Source organism: Falco rusticolus, chromosome 7 (genome assembly GCF_015220075.1).
Source record: "Falco rusticolus isolate bFalRus1 chromosome 7, bFalRus1.pri, whole genome shotgun sequence".
In the NCBI taxonomy this organism is placed as follows: Eukaryota; Metazoa; Chordata; class Aves; order Falconiformes; family Falconidae; genus Falco; species Falco rusticolus.
The window spans coordinates 20,526,118-20,548,036 of NC_051193.1; the positions used below are offsets into that span (position 1 = coordinate 20,526,118).

A 21,919-nucleotide genomic window follows, 5' to 3' on the forward strand; every position below is an offset into this window, starting at 1 on the left:
GGCCCACAGGGCAAGCAGTGTGGCCACTTGTGGCCTTTACAGAAATACATATGTGTTCTAGACTTTCTAAAACAAGGAATGGTTGAATTAATCAGTATTCACTGGAAAACATGACAACCCCGGGGGGAAAAAGCGGCATGGCCTCACTTCTTAGGTGGAATAATGCCAGGTTGGCAGTGAGCTCAGCCGTATCGGCAGGTGTCCTGGAACACAAGGCTCAACAACCTACATCTTTACTTCTACAGAAGATCATTTCTTTCGGCTGGGAAGCTGAGAGAATTAACATTCCTGTTGCTAAACGGAGGGCGTGAAGCCCTGTATAACTCTCACCCGTTAACCACTAACGCCCCAGGGTGAAGCACAGAAACAGTCCATTCACCGACAGGCATCGCTATAGTTACCTTTGAGCGTTTGAAAGTCTTCACTGCTCCGTTTTGTACACATGGTGCACTCTTGCCGATGTACAAGGGGTTGTGGAAGAGCAGGCGATCCCTGCTCGTGAACTGAAGAGCCCAGTCCCAAACACAAGGGAATTTGAGGCCTTTCTCATCACCCAGCTGAATATTTTTGCTTATGGCAAATTCCTGCAAGAAGTTAACGTTCAGGCACATGAAAATCAAAGAAAACGGGCTTATTCACAAATCTTAACTATAAACCAGTGCATAACTACTGGGCAAAGAAGAGCAGGGATAGAATTTGGAGGTGGCTGCAGATCAAAGCAACAGAGCAGCAAGACAGTCTGCTGCTGGGGACAACTGCTCTGCTCTCTCCTCCACTTGAGCAATGCAGAGTTACGAGTAATGCTACTGGGCAAAAATTACCTTCAATGACATTACATTGTTCGTTTGTTTACTCCTAACCCCCCCCAACTATTATTCTGAGAATACACTAATGGTCCCTCAATGCTCTACTTCTTTGTAAGCTAGCTACCCCCAACTTTAAAGGGGAAATATTTAACAAAATAAAGTTTTACTTTTATCACCCATCAAATGTTTACTACACACAGTTCTGATAAGCTCCAGCTTTCAAAAAAAAAATGTAAGTGTTCACTTTTCTAAATACCTTCACTGTGCATCACTATCTGAACTTTACGCAGTTTCTTCCAACTATTTAAACAATTAATATCAAGAGATTTCAAAGTTTGCCTGGAGTGTGAAATTCTATTTATTGCCTGTCATTCTGCTTTATCAGTTCCAGACACAAATCTGTTTCCTAGAGGAATACAAACAATAACGTACACAATAACAATGCTTTTCGGGGGCGGGGGGTGGTATTCAACAGACATTCTTCTACTAATAGGTCTACTAATAGGTAGTTACTATCTATGCAAAGATCACCTGAAAGGACACTCTGATCATGTTCATCTGGGGAGCTGAATATTTTGCCCCGAAGAGAGCATGACATTTTGAAAAATACAAAGCAATACTATTTAGCTGAGATGACGTTATTTCCAGAAAGGCATGCTGAAGTCTCTTAGTAGGTGTAATGCTCCATACTCACAGTGCTTTCCTTTACTCGCTGGTGAGGACAATTGAAAAGGAAAGTGCCAAACAGTGAGATGCGTGCACTGTCGTACAAGATGGTCAAGTACACTTCAGAAAACTCAAAGGCTGCTGGGTATTGTTCTAGCAGCTGCCAAACACAGTCAAGAAACATCAAGAACAAGGGAGACTGGGAAAAGAAACAGAGAGCTATTAGATTTAACACCCACTTTTCCCTGGTCATACCAATGTCTTGTGGTTAGCGCCCCATTAGGGTATTCAGCTCTATGTCTGGTACATTCCTCAACAAGGTGAAGTACTTGGAGTACTGTATTTTTTATGATTTTATGCAACTGTAACACCCTGTATTCCTGTTTAGCCACTTTCACAAGCAAATACGTCAACTGGCTTTCCCGGTGTTACCTTCCCCAGCTTTCCCTTCTGTGTAAGAAGCCAGTCAGTTCTCTCCTGGGCTCTCTTCATGCTCACGTAGCTGTAACAATGCTTTCTGCCATCCTCAGAATTTCCAAATTAGTGCTTGAGTGACCCTTCCTTACTGCGTGGCCTCATTTTCACAACGCATCTACTTCCTTCTTGTTTGAAATGACCGGAGAGCTGAATTCAGCCCCATTAACTTCCTAGCTCACTCCACGGTGGCCCACGGCTGGCAGAAGTCTAAACTATCATTTATATAAAGTTTTAGAAATATTTTCCTCTTGCCAGTTTCACTTTTCTGTCTATCCTTTCCTAGGCTCAAATTATTTCCTTTCTCGTTATTTCTCCCTTGCTATTTCGGTTTCTTTATCCCTCCATGCATTTTCCCTGCTTAGTGCTCGGTGCCCTCCGTTTATCGCCTGGCTCCACCGCTTTTGTGTTACTCTTCAGCATCGTCCCTGGAAAAGGCTGCTAACCCAGGGTCCTCTATTTTTCCAACTGCCATTACAAGTCTCTCCCTTGCAATGAAGCGGCCAAGTAAGATCAGCTGGAAATCCTGAACACCGAGCCCTGTGCTACCCTCTGTTAATCTGTTGGGCAGCTGTGCATCAGTTCATAACGCTACAGTCAGCTCAGCACCTTGAACAGTACTGCAAACTGATACAACTGGGCGTTCAAAAAACCGAGGATGAAAACACACCCTTGGTAAAACAAATAAATCAACCGACCCCTTCCAAACTCACTCCTTATCGCAATGTAAAACGTGGGCTGTGCTAGCATTCATGACAGCGGGACCTTTTCCTTTTGCAGCAACACAAAACCCAGCAACATTTGATTGCACCTGGTGTTTCACTGAATCTGTGTGGCTACAGAGGATAAATAAAATATATCTCTATCCTGGACAAAGACTCATTTTCTCTGACATTAGTTCCGTGAGATTTGGAAGTATTAACAAATACTTTTACTTTCAGATTTCTGTGTGAACAAACGTTCAGGCTGATATTAACCCGATACTATTACACACGCAAACGCCATTCATTGTTACCTCTTTGTCGGATCTCTTTAAGTGGTTACACCTGTCTAAAAACTGATATCCTGCCATGACCCATTCCTTCTGTATTAAGCTTTGAAATCCAACAATTGTTCGAAAATAGGGATCCAGCATGACTTGAATGAGAGAAGCAGCAAGACAGCTCAGGTCCCGTCCCTCTTCCTCTGTGAATAACATACAGAACGTGTGAAATAAATAACATATATAGGCACATACACAAAATCACATCTCAAAGAGCAAAAAGTGGCAACTAGGTGTAGTGTTTTTCTTTAAATTTCTTTTAAAACATGCTTTTCACTGCTGTACTTGTTCTCATGGTTTCAAAAGAAACTAAAAGAAAAAATCACCTTTTTTTTCTTTTTTTTCCTTCACTGAGACTCACACTACAGAAAAGGTTCCTGCAGTACCCAGGACAACAATGTATTCATCAGGGCCAAAATACCCACCCAAACGCCTGGTATTTAAACCAAGATGTGCTGAGAAGGAGGGCCTTTATGCTTAAATTTTCAACATACTTTCCACCCTGAAGCTCTTTTTGGAAGGCCATTATATGGGGAGAGTGGGATACGTTAGCTGAACAGGCCTTGTAAAAATGACAGAAGTTGAACAGTTTCTGATCTTGACATAAGCAAGTTTTTCAGCATCTTTTTTCTGCAATATCTGTTTGCACTTACACAACAGCAGCCACTGTTAGTGTAATACTTCTGCATCCAGGACCTCTGAATAAAACTGGTCTGGCTTATGCCAGGAGTATGAGCCCAGTTAACACAGTACAAACATTCACCCTTCGGTTTTGGTTTTATCATATCATTATCAGAATAAAAACCACAAAAACTCAAAGCTAAATATTCGTCTGACATGAGGGACTATACTACAGTTCAGATGCATAACAAAATTAATTTTCCTTTCTAGTTCCTCAAATGACAAAAGTATTTAGAAGCGAAGGGGTTTATGTATAAAGATTACAGTTGATTTTATCTAAATGTGTTTCTCTACGTTATTGTACTACTGCTAGAGATTACAGCATGCTATATGGTCGTATTACCTTGTAGAACTACAGAAACATGCTTACACTCCATCATATAGACAAGCTCAGCAGAATGCTTAAGAAATGATCTAGACAGGAAAAAAAAAAGTGATACAACAGTTAATGTGACAGGTTCACGCTCTAGAAGAAAAAAATAGGTGGGATATCTGTATTTACCTAACTCATATATTCAAAGAGAGAATCCTTCAACTGATTCAGCACTTATTTACACTGGGGAGTTTTTCACATTTCATTAATCGTTTTGTTCATGATACAAACCTTACGTACTCTAACCAGTGAGTATTTTCCAGTGAGGACAGCCACTTCTCTTCAGTTTCCTCAAAAGGCTCTACAACAAAGAAAGTAATTACATTACAAAACAACTTCAAATACCTACTCCTGTTAGCCAGATCTAGTAGATTTTGTTGTATTTCAGCAAAATAACCACCATGAAAGAAGGACAGTGCAGCCTACCATTAACACACAGCTGTTTGAGTTTGATATGTGCAGCCTGGATCTCCTGGATGTTGGGGAGACACTTGTCCAGATCAGATTTGTAAACATCACTTCTCAGGGGATGGCTTCGAGTTATTGCATTGCAAATCCTAAGTAAGAAAAAGAATCAGCCATTTTGTTATTGGGGGGAGAGAAACAGTCTTTCAAGAAACATCCAACAGTCTTTAACTGCAAATGACTAAAACGAGAGAAAACATGCACCTTATTTAAAAGAAAAAAAATAAGAAGTTGTCTAGTTTCTATTCAGGCACTGTGTTGCTCCTACCACAAAGCTGCTATTGACTCAGATATTTTTGGTATCTGCTAGCTACCAAACAAAAAAATGGAAATGCTGGGTCATTAAAACAAATCTGGGAAACTCTGAGGCTGACTGCCAGTTAGGTAGCTCTATTCCGTTTTTAATTTTCCAATATTTTTTAGTAAGACTTACCTATGCTAAATCAGCAGAACATATATATAAGTTTATAAAGCCAGGAAACTGACAAGGTTTCACAAATAGAACTCAAGAGCTCCAGCCTAACACACAAAATGCAAGTGCCTGCACTACTCCAAAAAGTCACCCTACAAATTACACCAAAGCACAAAAACTACCAAGCTAATAAACTACCTAAGCAAGGCTCTAAGTGCCTTCATCTTTCATCAAGGACACTGAATAACAAATCTGAGTGCACCGTGGCACTAAATCTATAGAACTGTATTCCCCAATGCCACAAATAAATAATTTTTACTGTATCTTGCTGAAGCAGGTTAAGAAAATCTCTACCAACGTAAGTTGTATTGCAGTAACATCAATAGAAAAGATTAAGTCTGATCCTTTTATCATCAAGTTCTAGCCACCTGAAAAATAAATATCTCTTAAAAGTTGAAAATTATTGAGTAATTGAAACTGAAGTGGACCTTGAATAGAAATTGTGCCAGAACTATATTCAGAGAACAGTCTCTCAAAAAGCTATTGCACTACAACATCATGAAGCGAGTATCCTCTCAATTACCAAATGCTGCTGTTTGTCACATGTAGCCACCACTTGTGTTATCCTACGCATCTGATTATAAAGAATAACATAACTAATCATTCACCTCTGATCAATTCTTCTTTGTTGCAATACATCTTTAATATTGGCCATTCTTACAAGGGCACTCCCGTTAGGATGATTCCAGGACCATAACTAATGGGGGGTGGGGGTGGAAAACACAGAAGAAACAACAAAATAATGCAGGTTAGTGTTATTCTGTAGAAACTTTCTTAATGCTACACATAAAACTGTGTTAACTGGCAAACGTATCTGTAAGATTAATATTGTACAATGATCAAGAACAGTAACAGAAAAAAGACTATACTTACTGGCATGCGTCTCCCAATGAATGAGTAGGAGTACAGCTTAAGGTCTTGATCTGCTAAGGAAGATGGAACCACAAAATATTCTGGAAGGCTTGGGGAAAAAAAGAGGATACAAAAGGTTACTTTTCCCTAAATATCTTACTGTTGGAAGAAGGGTTCGCCGGAGTCAAGAAGGCGCTCAATATGAGTTATGCATCTTGCTCAACTTTATTAGTTTCTAACACTACTTATATAGAACCGATACACATGCGTATTCGTAAAGCAGAAATATAATCGGTTAGTAGTCTCTGAACGCGCGCGGTTCTCACACCCCTAATTATCATGACTAAAATAAGCATTCTATCCATGTGGCTAATTGTGTTGCTGTGCTTCAGCCTTGTAGTTTGTTACTCCCTATTTTCCCATACCGGTCCCTATCTTTCTTGGCCCTGCACCTGCTTTCCCAGCAGCTGTAGCTTGTTACAGCCACGGCCTGTTGGCACAACATAATTACTTGGTCTCAGGATTCAAGAACAGCTCAAGGCTACCTTTCTTGTTAACTTCAGCACAGCAACTTCAGTACAATTCTGATTACAGGCCTATTCTAATACCAGGCCTGGATTGTGCAGATCTTCAGAGATTCTAAGGCCATGCTTCTGCAGCCATTCTTCTACATCTTACCAGCTCAGCTCTTGTTGCAACTCTGTTAAGCGATAATGCACCAGCCCCTAATACCGCAGTGCTAACCGGCTGTCCTGTGCTTCTGCGTGATTTAATTATCGTCAGCACAGCTCAGCAGTGCTTGTTTAGAAAGGTGCACATTTCAGAGGGAACTACAAAACCATGAAAGCAACAGATGCCAAACCACAACATTTCCTTTAACGAAAACACCTGCAGGGTATCTTTCAGGCAAGGGCCTCTCCGGAGAGCGGTACATTTAAGAGGTGAAGGGCACGGTTAGGTAGGATGGAGGCGCTGGTAGAGGAGACGGGAAAGACAGTATAATTGCCCTGTTTTCTTCTACTCATGTTGCAAAAGAAACTTACCAAGTAGATATCATATAACCTTCATTGACTGAACAAACTCTCCACTCTGAGGCACCTGTCCTTTTGATTTCTCTATCCCAATCAGAGTAAGTTTCGAACAAAGGTGTCTGCTGACCACTGGCACTGCCGATGCCACCACCACCACCTCCTGGGTCTATTCCATTCACCTTCTTTGCTAGGAAAAGAAAATTCATCAATGCACAAAAAGAGAAAAAAAAAGAAATGAAAAAAAAAATAATCAAACTCTTCACCTTCCTGATTACAAGGATGAGCCACCAGCATCAGGACTAACACTACCTCCAGCATAAGGACTAACACTACCTATCCTTGTGTTGCAACGGATCAGCGATTTAATGACAGCTTGGAGATACATGAGGATGTCAATGTATTTTTTCTTGCTGTTTCAACAGAGAAGCAACATAAAATTGGTACGTTGTGCTCCTCGACAGAAAGCAAACCATACTAACACTGAAGAACGGATGTTACCTGCAGTCACGGGACTTTTCAACGTGCCAAAGTCAGCAACATTGTAAAAACATGAACTCTTTACAGGCTACCCTTTAATTAGGTACCTTATAAAGAAAGAAAAATCTAAATTACATCATTTCAACAGCTTTACATGACTGCTGTATTAACAGCAAATATAATAAACAGAAGGCCAGGTCAAAATAGATGTTTTTATATATATTTACCTGGACACAAAAAGATGGCCTACTATTTTGTGGCTAGGGACCAAGAAGATTCGATAGTACGTTACTAATAGGGAAGGGTCTCCTTTGCTGGGCATTCTTTAGGTGCCAAGGAGGCAGGCAGTTACGTCTGAGGAGACTAGATTTTGTTTCTTGACACTTGGAAGTAAATTTGTAGATGTAAGGAAATAAACTGAGACTCAACCCTACGATAAACTCCCCCATGAAAGCTCCAGGCTTTAGCAAGAGATTGTGAAGATGCAAGTGCCTACCCAAAGAAAGCAGAAGGCAGCGTTACGGCTCGACTGTCACCTCCCTGATCGCAGTTTCTACTTTCTGTGTCTATCAACTTCATTCCTGCACTAGGAGTCAGACTACCTATGTTTTGCAGAAGAAAACTGGACTCAATCGGAACTAAATGGTTGTTCAAAGACAGTATGCAGAGAAATATGGCAATTACCAGAACACGTTAGCATTTTACCGCTCAGTGGGAGAATCTATAATTAGCAAGTACAGCCTGGGAAAAAACGATGTACATACACACCGGAGCGATGCAGGCTCGTTATGTTCCTCAAGAAGCACAAAGACAGTGTTTCAGCTTTTACTTTAGCGGGACTAGCAGGCACCGAGTGCCGTAAAACACAGCGCTGGGGTGGCAAGAGCAAAGCCAGAGATCTATGCTACAAACATCAGGGTTCACACCACCGCCACCACCTCCCCAACCCAAACCAGAAGTATTTCAAACTCTTTTCTCCAGCAACTGCAGCACAGCAGAACAACTACATTTTGCCATTCTGGTCTGCTGCTCTGGAGGAACAGCATTTTTTTTACCCACCTTATGCAATTCTTCCACTAGGTATTTTTCCATACAGCAAATGGCATTTTAAGGACAAGTAAAGGTAACTTTGTGACAGACTAGCATTTTGTTCACACTCCACTTTAATATTTTATTGTAATTTTATCTGCGAATTGGCTTCCTCCCTAGCCCTATATAATGCTAAAGTGCATGGACCTTAATCACCGCCCAACTTTTATCAGGTAAGAAATTGTAAGTGTAAGAAAACACGTCTGCAACGTAATCACATGCACACTTATTCTTGTGCACGCACAGGGCAGTCATGTAGGCACCTGCATGAAAAACATGCATTTTTGTGCAGATCTGAAGGCCTAGGCTCGTAATTCCACAACATTCGAGTTTTGTAACAGGCAGATGAGTGGCTTCTCACGCCAGCTGCTGAGTAAATATTTCAGTACCACAGAGCTACATCAATGGCACTTTATTTGGAGGCTTGTGACGCCAGAACTGATGGTCTTCAGCTGTGTATTGGCTGGGGAACACTAAGCAGTGACCGCACAGCATTACACTAGAAATGAAGTTCCAAAGGCATCTTTTTCAGGCTTACCTAACTGACAAGGTTCAGTTGGAGATTGGCCTTGAGCAGAGAGGGTGTGCTCCAACTCAGCAGGGGTGGTGGAGGTTTTGGGTGGTAAGAACTGCCTAGTAAGCCTCTACGAAAGAAGGTATGGAGTCCCAAGTTGCACAAATCCTCCTGCAATACCACCAGAAGAGAAACTTATTCCCAAAAGAAGGGCAGGTGAACAAGCCTGCCTGATGGGAGATTAGCTAGGCACCTAGAGTACCAATATAGACATACAATAGGAGGATCGAAGCGTGAATTGAGAAATATGAGTATTCATGCTGACACAAGTGCTGACATAGGTAGTTTTGTTTTGTTTCAGACAGGAAAGACATTTCTTTCAATTTTGGTCATTAATGTCTATCACAATGAGTGACTTATAACTGTAAGTAAGAGGTTGGGTGCAGGACAAGCCAATTTTATTACCCCTGGAGAAAGCCTCAAATGCTTTTTGCCACTGCTTCTAGACAGAAGTCTTACTAAAATTACGTATTATGAAACAGGAAACAAAATAATCAAAATACTTTCACACTTACCTGGATTATGATATATCTCCCCAACATACTCAAATGCAAAGAGAAGCTGAAGATCCGTTGGCTGAGAGTAATGAGCTATTGCAAGGCACACCTAGGAAAGAAACATTTATTACTGTTACTTACAGACATAAAATTTATTGCCCTTAATTATGACAGCATGAAATACGCAGAAGTTAAAAATCAGTCTTCTGATTTCTGTATTTTATTTGAGATGAGTGAATTATGTACTTAAATGTAGTTGCTGAAAGACCGTTACTGTAATCACAGTAGGTGAGTTCATAACCATCTATCAAGAACGATTAACTGACAAGGGTGGACTAAGTTTTTGCAAGACTGCAGCTGGCATCCCTAAACACGATGCTCTGCATCAACAGAGACAAGCAAGGACTTGGAGCTCTGTGCTGTGCCTGCTCACCCCCACCTAGAAGTAAGGAGGAGAACAGAAAAAGAAACACAACACACAGGTGGTGATCACAGTACAGCAAAATTTCAGTTGTAATTAGTCTTTTGATAAATAATCCATTTTTGTAAAATAAAGAGTACTTATCAGCGTCGCATAACAACAGAAGAAGGGCCATACTGAGGCAGTTCAGAAGGTCCAGCTCCTGACAGTGGCCAGCAATCAGTGCTCAGCAAAGGGGGCAAAACCAGAGCGAGTGTGCAATGAAATTTTACTAGGATATTTTTCACCAGTTGACAGTACAGGGACTTCCTGAATTCAAACCCGACGGCAGTATTCAACAGCACTTGACAAGTATTTCTTCTACAAAGTGTCAGCTGGGCCGAGAGTTTTTTGAAGTGCAACTTCCCTTTACAAAAGCCCTACTGGTTCTTCCCTGAAGTATCATATATAACCAAGAGTTTGTATTGAGTTAATTTTTTATCATCTTTTCCACCGATTCACCCCATGTAGGCATCAGGCTTACCAGTCTGTGCTATCAACAACTCTACCTTCAAAAATTTCTGCTCTTGGACAGGAAAACAAGAGGTTGCTCTCTGAAGACTTCCAGGACCTACATCAATCCTGCATCTCATTAACTTGTATTCCAAAATTATGAAGGGCATTGATGAAAATAAAGGAAAAGCAAATTGCTTGATAATAAAGAACAGCTTTGCCCCCCAAGTTACTTGGAAATAAGTAATTGTCATGTTAGTCACTTGCAGTTTGCCAGCTGAACGGCAGGCCAAGGATTCTCCATCCATCTTCGATTTCAACAGAAAGTGAGTTTTCAGGGTAGGTCCTTTTGCCAAGTGTGTGTGGGATTATTATACAGTTAATTAAACATGCCAGTAATCACCTTCTTCCCAATCCCCAGCTGATCTCCAGAACTGAAAGATCAGCCAGACTTTCTGAGGGTAGCAAGAAGTCAGTTTCATTACATTTTGACCTAGCGCTCTTGAGTTCTGTCGCAGATGACTGGACTTCATTCACAAAAGAAATCCAGCCGTAAGTCCAAATGCCTGCAAGTTTGCAGCAGGCTCCAGCGCCGCCTCTGACAACCCGATGCATTAATCAGGTTTAACCAGGCTGAGTCACAAGCCCTGCCCTGGGAAGGGAAATTCAGCCTGGATTTAAAAATAGATTAACTGGGGCCACAACAAGAGTCTTGCCTAGAGTCTGTGTGTTCTTTGCAACAGTCTCAGGACCAGCATCACACAGGCAACTGCTTTTCTACCCATAAAAACTGTTCATCTTGGTAGAACCCTAAGATTATTAAAATTAAGAGTGCAGCACACGGTTTAGTATTAGATGCTAGATTTCAACACAGTATAGCTTTGCCAGCCTTTGTCTCTTTAAATGTGGATATTCACTACTAAATACAAAAGACTTGACAAAACCCCTAATATGTAAAAGAATCAAATTCAGGAAGAAAAAAACCTTTCAAGCAGAGATTGGCACTGTTATTCTCCAAATTTTAGGACTTGATTTGGAGTCTTTAGCTTTGCCTTCTTCCCTCAGTATCTGCTTCTTTCTTTTACTGAAAAGTACCTGCCTTATCTCTAAAGAAAATACGTAATGAAAAGGACATTATAGAACACAAAACCCTATCCTACATGTTCAGATACAGAAATTCCACGTGAGAAGTTTCTAATTAGGGACAAAGACAAAGTATAAGTTCACATTATTATCACCTAACGTTTTTCCTTTCCATTTTCTTCCTTCCCTTCAACTCTCCATGACTTTTTTATGACAACATGTTGATACAACTTACTTGACCGTTGGGCAGTTTTGGATATTATTTTTGAAAAACATTCTGTGCATCCAAGAAATTGCTTTTGTTAGTGAAGGGAAGTCTTATTGTCATAGACATAAAGGAGGAGTTGCACGGCACAGTTGGAAGAATACTTCTACTGGCAGCATTGCACCACTACAGAAAAACTTCAGAGCTCACTTATGCTAAATTCTGCATGGAGAAAGGCATTGTATGTGATACACGCGGCATTATGGAACCTTCACCATATTTTAATTTACTTTGGCTTTTGATGGGGACTTTCCTCATTAGCTGTAAAACCAGTAATGAATGTAGACTAACGAGTTGAAAATGTGTGTTTTTTTCACAAACACTCCCCAAGAAAAAAATTCCTATCGAGCCTTAGAAGAACAGCTGCTTTAACTTCTCTCCCCACACTTTCAGTTCCACAATGAAACTCCAAAAAAAATGGAATACAGGACAGTCCAGGTGGGTGGGTGGGACAGACCCCCACCCCCCCACCCCCCGAAAAACCCAAGTGATAAAAGTGTCACTGGGAAATGGTCTAGCATGAATTTCCAAATGAGCGTTTGCAAGCTTATACCCAGGATTTGGTAAAACTTTAATAACCACCACGAAGTAACTGGAAGCCATGCACATTCTATTAAATCTTGTGATTGTAGTGTACAAATCAAAGCTGAAGCCACCAGCTATTCCATAATACCTGCCCACTTTAACAGACATGGCCTGTCATTCACAAGGAAACAAAATGGAAATCTGCGTACATACACATTTTGACTTCCATTTTTTTATGTAACTTCTCACTAACTAACAGAGCTACTCCTCATCTTCGTTCACAGGAGTGAGAGATGAAAGCCTTTTACTCTGCTGATCTGCTCTCAAGACTTGAGGATGAACTGCAAGACATTAAAAAAATTCCATTGTGCTGCCAAATAACACAACAGAAACACAGCAAAACCTATTTTTAAAAGCAGCGGCTGAAATCCCTGCCATTTACTTGCCACATTTGCGAAAGAGAGTACGTGTGTGCTGTGTTAAGGGGGGTAAACATGGGTGAGGGGAGCCAGCGAGCATTCAGCTCTGGTTCCCCAAGAAAATGAGACCACAGCTGTGGGTTTGATTCCAGCAGCTAAGAACAGACATGACTCGCAGCACCAGGTCCTGCAGGGGTGCAACACTCCACCTGCAGCTTACAACACAGGCCCAGCACCGACCTCTCTGCTATAAAAAAAAAAAAAAATAATTCTGCTACCACCTTCACTTTTACACTTTAGACAAATTTCACTCACTAAACAAATATTAAAGCCATAATCATTTTCAGTTTATTCCTTACTAAATCCATGTAGTAGTGTTATTGTCTGAAGGTTTCAAAAGACAAGCACATTCCATAGATCTCAGCAGATCATCACCATAAGCAGAAAGCTCTTAAATTGGAAGACAAACATGTTTTACAGGAAATGTTCTCATATCAAACTGAAAAATGTTTGGTATTCTTGCCAATTTTCAATTGTGTAAAGCTGAAGATATTTAGGCTTAGGCAAATAACAAGAGAATAGCCTGCTTGTTGGGAAGTTCATTTATTAAAAGCCGTAAACACAATGGCTCTAATTATTTCGTAGCACAAAGGCCATTTCCCTGTGTCAGTGTCCCCTGTTCAACCCCTGCCCGAGACAAATAAATATACGTTCAGGGCAAGCCCTCCTCTTCTTCAACAGGAATTTTACCAAGGACAAGAGCTTCAAAATATTGCTAATGCTCTCAGAAAAGAGTTTGGAACCGTCATATTTAAGGCGCACTAAGCTCTCACAGCCCTGCATTTCATCTCCTTGCCTGAGCCAGGCGGTCTGTCTCCAAGTCCCTGGGAGGGTACCATTCTCCCCTGCTACTGCAATTCCTGTTCCGAGTAGACACCTGTAGTACCAAGTTGTGCAACCAGGACCAAATCAAGTCCCACAGACAGAATTTGTTCATCTTCCTGGGCAGGAAGTCTTCTCCAGAAAACCAGCTTTCAGGTAGCAAGCCTTTCAGCCCTGACCATCACGCCCATTCTGCTCGCTGCCACACTGTGAATTGTCTAACGCAGAACTGCTTTTCTCCCTCTACAAGAATTCCCATACTCACTATATGTTTAAATTAAGTATTCTTAATCTGGTTTGAGTACGAGTAATCTACACAAAGAGGAAACAGTATAAGGATTTCAGAAGCTGAAGTAAACATTTTAGGTAGATGAATCCCTGTTTGTAGGAGAATGTGTTTGAATTCTAAGTACAGGTTTCCTAAGCCTTAAAAGAAATACCTTGCTGTTCTTTAAAATAGATAAATTTTAGATAAATTCACTTCTGAAAAAAAGTTTTCTTTACCCCCTCCAATCCCTCTCCAAGGACCATAAAGGTGACCAATTCTGCCATCTGTATAAACAATTAGAAAAAGGTAATACAGAAGGGGTTTGGGTTTGTTTGTTTGGGGGTTGTGGGGAAGCATTAGAAAAGGTCAGGATCGTTTGTCCTAAGCTGAGTTTCATATTATTCTTCATAACAATTAGGAAAAAATTGTTCCACTCCATCCCAAGTGTTATGACGTCTGAAAAGGCTAGTTTCGATTGCACAGGAAACAAGATTGAGATAAATAAATTTCCTTCTGTTTTCACTAAGCATGTGTTTCTCTCGTACGAAACTGCTCTCGTACTCGTTTAAAGAAGCTTCTTGAAGGAAAAGAAGCGAGGGAGTTCTAGAAGAGAAAGTGACGGAGAAAATGGAGATCTATTTAGGAAACAGGAGATTACAGGGTGTGTGCCATCGTGGTGCACTGCCAAGATTCGTACGTGTGGTGAGGCAACACGCTATCCATCATCTCACAATCATAAGAGCTAAAGCCTCACCTTTCCATATACTCTAATTTCTGAGTCTAATATCAAGTACTGTAGCGGCCAGAAATTAGCAGGTTTCAGTTTGACCGTTCATTGCAATTTTTGGATCAAAATCACTCCTTTTCCTTTAAGGAATGTGAAATGTTGCTTCTTTCACACTGCCTAACTTAAGACTTCCCCAATGTGCTTGCCCTTGCTTCCCCGTCGTCCGCTTCCTCCCACACCCATCTGGCTTTCCTTCCTTCGGAGACTCTATGGCTTTAGCCTAGAGACAAAACACGATTAAACTGCTAAACTGTGAGGAGTGCAAGTTTCCATTCTCTCTATTACTCCTTAAACTCTTAACTCCCAAATATCCATTAATAAAAATGAAGAAGAAAATATTTACTTGACTGAGTAATGTTGAGACAGTATTTTATTAGCATGTATTGGCTGCAACTGATGTTGAAGGTATTTTTTTAAACAGAATTGATTTTTAAGCTGCCTCATGCTAATTTACCCCCAAATAAAGTAATTCACCTCAAAATTCAATGTGTTCTTACAATTTCTTTCTGCTTAAAGGTAGAGAAAACCACCTCTGAATGTTCTACCAATATTACCCATGCATCACGTCTGTGATCAAGTCAGATTATCCACGTCTGGAGCCCGACGGCTTTCAAACTTGGATCCTCCTTTTCACACTTACTACCAAGAAGAGACTCAGAATTCTCTCTATTCCAGTAAAGCAGCTTAATTAGTAAGGATTATTCTCCCTCATGCCCTGTTCGGTAAACACAGACGCTTCCTCAGGAACAGCTCACGTTCTCTCTGCCGACGCCAATTCATGGAACTGAACGTAGTGGAGCACTTCCACTGCATCCAAGGAACTATGCAGGAAACAAATTACTGAACTGTATAAGGTTCGTATCTGCTCTCCTTGTAACTATTCCATACATTTAAAGTTCACTTTAAAATAGTAATTACCAAGTGTATTCTTTTTTATTTCTATAGCCATCGCTCTGAACAGAACATTTGCTGGTATCTGGCAACAAGTTACGAGACATTTCTACTCCTATAGTTTGAAGTGTGTATTTCAGTTGGCATTTTAACCTACCTGTGCTTTACTCATAGGACGATACTCCTCTGTATTACCAGGATGACATTTAGTTAGAAATCTCCCTGCTCCAGTTTGTAGAGCTGACTGTATTTATGTGAGGTTTGCTAAAGGAGCCGTTCATGGTTTCCCAAGCACCAACCTGCAGGTCTCTGGCTTCGCAGAACAGAGACTGCAATACCAACTGTGACATCGCCTTCCCTTCTGCTTATTTTAAAAACAGTAAGTGAAAAAAACCTCGTTTGAAAATAATTGTCATAAAAACTTCAGACATGATTTTAATTAGACCTTGCACAATTCACCGATTCCAAGACATCCTGAGTTCTGAAGTTTTGCAATGTTAAGCACCCTAAAAAACCTCCGTAAAGCACAAAAGCATAATTTGTTCAATTCATTTTTGACACGGGAGGTCTTCATATCTAGCTCCAAAATGAGCAGAAGCAAATTTGTGAGGAAAAAAAGACAAAACTGACAATTCTTTTGATTTTTTTCCTCAGAGAGATTACTGGAGATTAGGCCCCTGGTTTAACAGGGAAGAGGAGAAGCTGGAGGGGGTCCAGTGGTGGGCTACCAAGATGACTATGGTCTTGCAGTACATCTTCTGAAGAAACCAGGCTCATTTAGCTGTGCACTGATGAGCCTGCAGGAAACCACTACCATGAAGGTAGCTACAGGCTCAGTCTTGCCAGGTGACACGATGGGCAGCAGCCAAAGTCTCATCTTGGGACATACAAGCTGGACATCTGCAAAAACATGCAGAACTGGAACAGGTTACCCACAGAGGGAGAAAGCTCTCCATCCCTGGAGGTTTTCAAGACACAACTGGACAAATCCACAGCTAACCTGATCTAATCCTGCCAACTCTGAAAAGGAAGGTGGACTAGGTGATCTCCACAGGCTCGTCCCATCAAGCACCACTGCCCCCACAGCCAGCTTGCTGCTGCACTGTTCCGTCAGTCCAAAGGCAATGCTAGCCCACTCCGGGAAGAGGAGCAGGAATTCCCTCACCAGAACTCAGCTATACTTTAAGTCTTGCTCCCCCCTACAACAGTCATGCACGCACCATTATTTCCCAGCAGACAGCTAACGGTGTTTTCAGGCACAAAGAGCTGGACGTAAATAGATATTGAAGAGGCCCTTCAAAGCTATAAGGAGGCCTGACCACCTTCCTTTGTTTTTAAATATCAGAACCACCTTGCCAATATGTACTACTTGAAGGGCAGGAACAGAAACCAGATAAAATCTTTCAAGAGCGTGGTGATAGCATGCCACTTAAATGCCAGCGAGAGCAAAATAACTCCACACAATATGCTGTGTGAGACCACACTAGTCATGTTCACCAGCATCCCAAAATAATTCCACCAAAATCCTGATAGAAGAAACCTGATCTCAGGACCTCACGGTTTTAGACATTTATATTTTAAGGCCAACAGAATGTTACTGTGGAAACATTAGGTTATGGGAACCTTATCTCCGTTCAGTGAAAGTGTGCTTCTCTGGTACACCCACACCAGGTTTCAGTAACCTACTTGATGCATCAAAGCTGCAACAGTAGCTGCACAGCTGATACAATTTGTACAAGTTTTCTTCCGCTCCTCTAGCCAGGACTTCTGGTATGTGACAATGGCAACTGGTACACTTTCGGGCACCCCCAGCAGCTGTACAGTGACACAGACCCAGACCCTGCATCTCCAGAACTAGCTGTTCCTGCTGTCCACAGAAACCACACTGCACCATGCAATTATGAATGCATAAAGCAAGCGCCTTCATAAACAGGTTTAGCTTTTTGCTCTTGCCTAAGTAAACGCAGCACAAGTGTTAATGAGATGCTGAGTTCACGCTCCCTTCCCCCCTCCTCCAGGCTACTCACTCCTCTTAGCTGTGACAGCCAGTTACAAGCAGTTGCTATAAAGATAGTGCTGCGCCAAGGAGATTCCAGAGAAGCTATGGAAAGGGAACGGACGGCTGAAAGATTGCCAGATGTACGAGGATACAAACACAGAGGCAGCAGGCAGGGAGAGCTCGAGAAAAGCAGCAAGGGCAGAACAGCCAGCTTCATTACCGGGCTGCTCCTGGACCTCCACCAGAGGGTAAAAGGTGAGGAAGCGATGAGCTGGTTCACCAGCCGATAAATGCAAACAGACTTAGGTCTGGGCAGATGGGTCTTAGGGCTTACAGGGTTAAGCTCAAACTTTATCCTAATGAGAAGGGGAATTCTTAAGCTCTGCGAGCAAACTGGGGCATTCCTTACAAAACAACCGCTGTGCCATGCCTGGCCACGGAACGGTGCCACGCAGGTCAGCGGAGCCGTAACTCTGAATAACTGAGGGCACAGATCCAGGACAAGGAAGCTGGTGAGTCAGTGCTGTACAGAGACCAACCATCTCTGCACAGCAGAAACCAGCTGGACCTTACCAGGCTAAAGAGCAATGTACGATTCTGTTGAGACTTAAGACAACAAGTGTTAAAACTGGGGAAGGAATGAAATTTCTAGGACAGAAGTAACTCCTCTTGTCAAGAAGCATGCGAGACTTTTCAAATAAATGTTGAGAAAGAGCACATCGTTCCATGTAGATCAGACACACTGGTTACTCCAAGAGCTCGCTGGAGAACTCACTACGTGAAGCAAATGTGAAGTGTATATATAAGACAGTATACTTTACCTATGGGTAAATAAAGCTCGTGACTTTCAGAATATGTATCAGTTACAAACATTTTCCATAAAAATGTAAACATCTGTTGTACAGCTGCAATGCCGTATTCTGATCCCATCTTTCAAAAGATTTGTTTCATAAATCAGTAATTTTTAAACATACAACAGATTTGACAAGAAATGCAGGTTTATCTTATATGAAAAGAAACAACATCATCTTAATTTTTTTTACTTAATAATTTTGTCTCTAAAATTCTAGCTAATTCTCCTCTAATGGAATGTGATTAATCTGCAATTCTTCCCTGCTAATTCTCTATCAAAACATAAAATAAAATGATTTATTAGCACAGCTGTTGCTACATGTAATGACTACAAGGCAAGATTCCATAAAAAGATAAAATACCTTTTTTGCACTTTCAGGACCTGCTTCATCAAAACGAAATCTGACAATACGGAAGTCTTTGCAATAAATTATTAATTCAGTTGGATTAAATTTAAGCTTTTGGTTGGGACCAAGGACCTTCTGCTTCCTCTTGGTGTCATTCACTGTAAAGAGAAGACAAAAGTTATGGGACTGTGTTTTACAAGTACACAACGCAAGACTGGCTCACGTCCACAGAAATGCTGCTAGCACCACTTTTTCATTTAATAGTATATCTTAACTGTTCAACTGAGTAGACAACCCACAGGTCCTCCTGTTCATCAACCTCCTTTCAAACACGTGGCTGAATTAATGTTTCCTGTATGCCCAGATTATTTTTGCCCATCAACAACTTCACAAACAAGGCATTAACATGCAGTATTCCCAAAAGCAATTCTTCCTCCCAGACAGTTAGTAGTGTACGCTGCAATCCCCTTCTGATGCACAGTAATTGGCATATATGCTGATTTTTTTTTTTTTTTTTTTAATGGATAAAAAGACTAATCTTAACTCCTTATTTCTTACATAAAACTCAAGAATGTAAGTACAGTCAATTGCCAGCTGGCCTAGACCCACAGAGACAGGCCGCGTCTCTCGGCCTATGTAGCTCCTTTTCAGAGAAAGTTAAGTTGCAAAAGGTAAGCGTCACAGAAGCCACAGAGATTTTATTTGTGGTAACTGATAGAAGTGGGGCACAGGGCTGAGTGACTAACTGACACAGCTGCCCGGTTGCAGGTATCTTCTGGTTAAACTTAGGTGCTTCCAGGGAACACGGGTGTTTCAGGGACACCTGCGGCTGTTGCCATTCAGTGTACCCGCCACTAAGAACCTCTGCTGCAGCACCGGTAACAACCCCCCCCAGCTCCTGATAGGAAAAGCTGATGTTTCACTAAATTTAGGGTGAACCTGCGTAACAGAAAAACAAAGAATAATCTCAAGTATGTGGCAGGAAATACTGCCCTCGCCCTCTGAAGAGCTTCAAACCGCAATGGAAAAGCTGAACAGAAGGGGTTCCTGGAGAACGTCTACCATTCTTCTAATGAAACCGCAGCTGTTCGTGCTACTTGACAGTTTGGGGAAACAAGAAAGTAGATTCATCTAGGATCTATCAGCCTTCAAGTTTTAAAATAAGTGCTATCTGTAGTCCTCTCCCACTTAGGAACAACACATCTCATGTGAGAGGACATAATTAATAGAACAATTATTCAAGGCTGGCTGGCTGGCTTCCCCCCCTGTTTAGCAGTATTTATTATATAAGCATTTGTATGAGATGTTAAATAAGAAGATTGCAAGACCCCATTTATAAATATCTCTCCACACAAAGCCGTAATTAACAGATTTGCAATATTGCTACTGTTTAGTCACTTCTACCTGGTATTTATGGAAAGGGGCAACAAATGTTGGCCAGTGCAAGACCATATAACAGGTCAACAGCACCTCTTTCTTTAAAAAAAAATAAAATCCTCATAATGTTCTTCTTCAGCTATACATTAATCTTTTCACAGTGATTACAACCAGCTCCCAGAGCGGAATGGATTACTGGATAAACTTTGGGCCCTGAAAACTTTTAAGTAATGATTTAAATTACCTACAGTCAGAAAACCAAGTACTTAACAGCCCATGCTGTGATCAAGGCTTGGAAAATTATCAGTTATAAGAAATTCTTCAATTACAAGATTAATTATTCTTAACGTTCTTCTTAACAAACAGGTCGGCCTCAAGTATCTATCAAAAACTGGTTCTTCAAAATAAGTATGTTATAGGTTATTTCTTCAGTTAAGACATCTATTGTTATTTGTAGATTTTTGTAGCCCACTAGCTACTAACTTGCTAAGAATTACGCAGGCTTGAAAACTCTAGCATTTACGCTGTCAGATATCCCAGCTATGAGTAAATTGTGTAAGTGAACTGCTTTTTGCAATCTCATGTATTTACACGGAAGAGGTTCAGATGCTTGCACACAAAAAAGTCGCTAACAAAATTCTGCGCTGTAAGAACTGGTGCCTATCCTGGGACACCTGGTGCTTCAGTACTGTAGTTAAATGTAAAAATCAATATAAAGACCCAACTAAGTACATCTCCTGCAGGGCACCACAAGTTTTATTGAGCTTTTAATGCTTTTATCCTAATCTTAAACCAAATTCTTCAAATCATAGAAGATTAATGACATAAAACCTGAAGCGTCAACAATCGTGCACATCACAAGCAGTTAACAGTTTAGAAGTGAGTAACTGTAAAGCCTGTCACTCGTTACACTTAACTATTTTGGACATACCTGTGACTATCTGCTCAATGCATGTTAGCGGGACATCATGCTCACCAAGGAGGAGGTTTTTGTAATGGAATTTCTGAAACACATGAACTCAGAGCCATTAATTGCAGTTCTGCAGTTCGCAACCAGATATAGAGAACAACTTTGAAGAAATGTTGATGATAAAAATCAGGCATGCCTAGACTTTTCTGACATGTGGCACCCTGGCCTACTCACAAGCAATTTGAGGCTGCGGAAACAGTTCTCTTGTGCTTGTGAATTGCACAGCAAACAGTTTAGAAACCTGCACAGAGGATGCAAAATAACCCCAGTACTTGCACTGAATTTACTAGCCTCAAAAATTGCTGGTAGAAATTCAATACAATCTGAAGTATAATATATATATATATATATATTACATAAAAAGTCTCCAACTATTACTGTAATCATAGAACAAAAAAAAAATACTAATTCAGCTTTTAGAAATGAGTTTTGAAAATTACTTCATGTCAAAAAATTAATTTTTTGAAGTAGCTGTGGTCAAACTTACTAACCATTATTGAATAAGCATCTGCCTACTTTCAGAGCTTCATGCATGCCTAGTTAATGGTGTGCTTCTTTTAAAAGCCCAAAATGAATGTGAAAACTCTATTGAAAATAAAATACGGCTCACAAATTTGGTTTTCAAACAGTCCTGTATGCTGTGCTGTTCAAAAACTGATCGAGGTTTTGAATGTCACATGTTCTGCTTTGACAAAGGCTTATTTTCTCCCCTTTTCTTGTTGCTTCATCTATAATGAAAACTCATTTCATGGTTCCATTGTCCTCCATTAGTAATGCCAATAAAACTTGGATGCATTAAAGGCTTTGCTAATCTGACGCTTGCCTAGTCAAAGGAACATTTG

General features: G+C 40.9%; 1 protein-coding gene across 1 annotated transcript in view; it reads right to left on the reverse strand.

The window, feature by feature from the left end:
* Window positions 1-21,919, reverse strand: part of MTMR10 (myotubularin related protein 10) — a 41,338-nt gene that overhangs the window by 4,329 nt on the left and 15,090 nt on the right. Inside the window, exons 4-15 of the mRNA XM_037395350.1 lie at window positions 21,039-21,111; window positions 18,746-18,888; window positions 9,518-9,608; window positions 6,875-7,049; window positions 5,853-5,940; window positions 5,588-5,676; window positions 4,469-4,599; window positions 4,274-4,343; window positions 4,013-4,083; window positions 2,962-3,131; window positions 1,501-1,671; window positions 402-584 (exon numbers count right to left, since the gene is read on the reverse strand). Coding sequence (XP_037251247.1) covers window positions 402-584; window positions 1,501-1,671; window positions 2,962-3,131; window positions 4,013-4,083; window positions 4,274-4,343; window positions 4,469-4,599; window positions 5,588-5,676; window positions 5,853-5,940; window positions 6,875-7,049; window positions 9,518-9,608; window positions 18,746-18,888; window positions 21,039-21,111 — 1,455 coding nt within the window. The remainder of the gene's footprint in view (window positions 1-401; window positions 585-1,500; window positions 1,672-2,961; window positions 3,132-4,012; window positions 4,084-4,273; window positions 4,344-4,468; window positions 4,600-5,587; window positions 5,677-5,852; window positions 5,941-6,874; window positions 7,050-9,517; window positions 9,609-18,745; window positions 18,889-21,038; window positions 21,112-21,919) is intronic.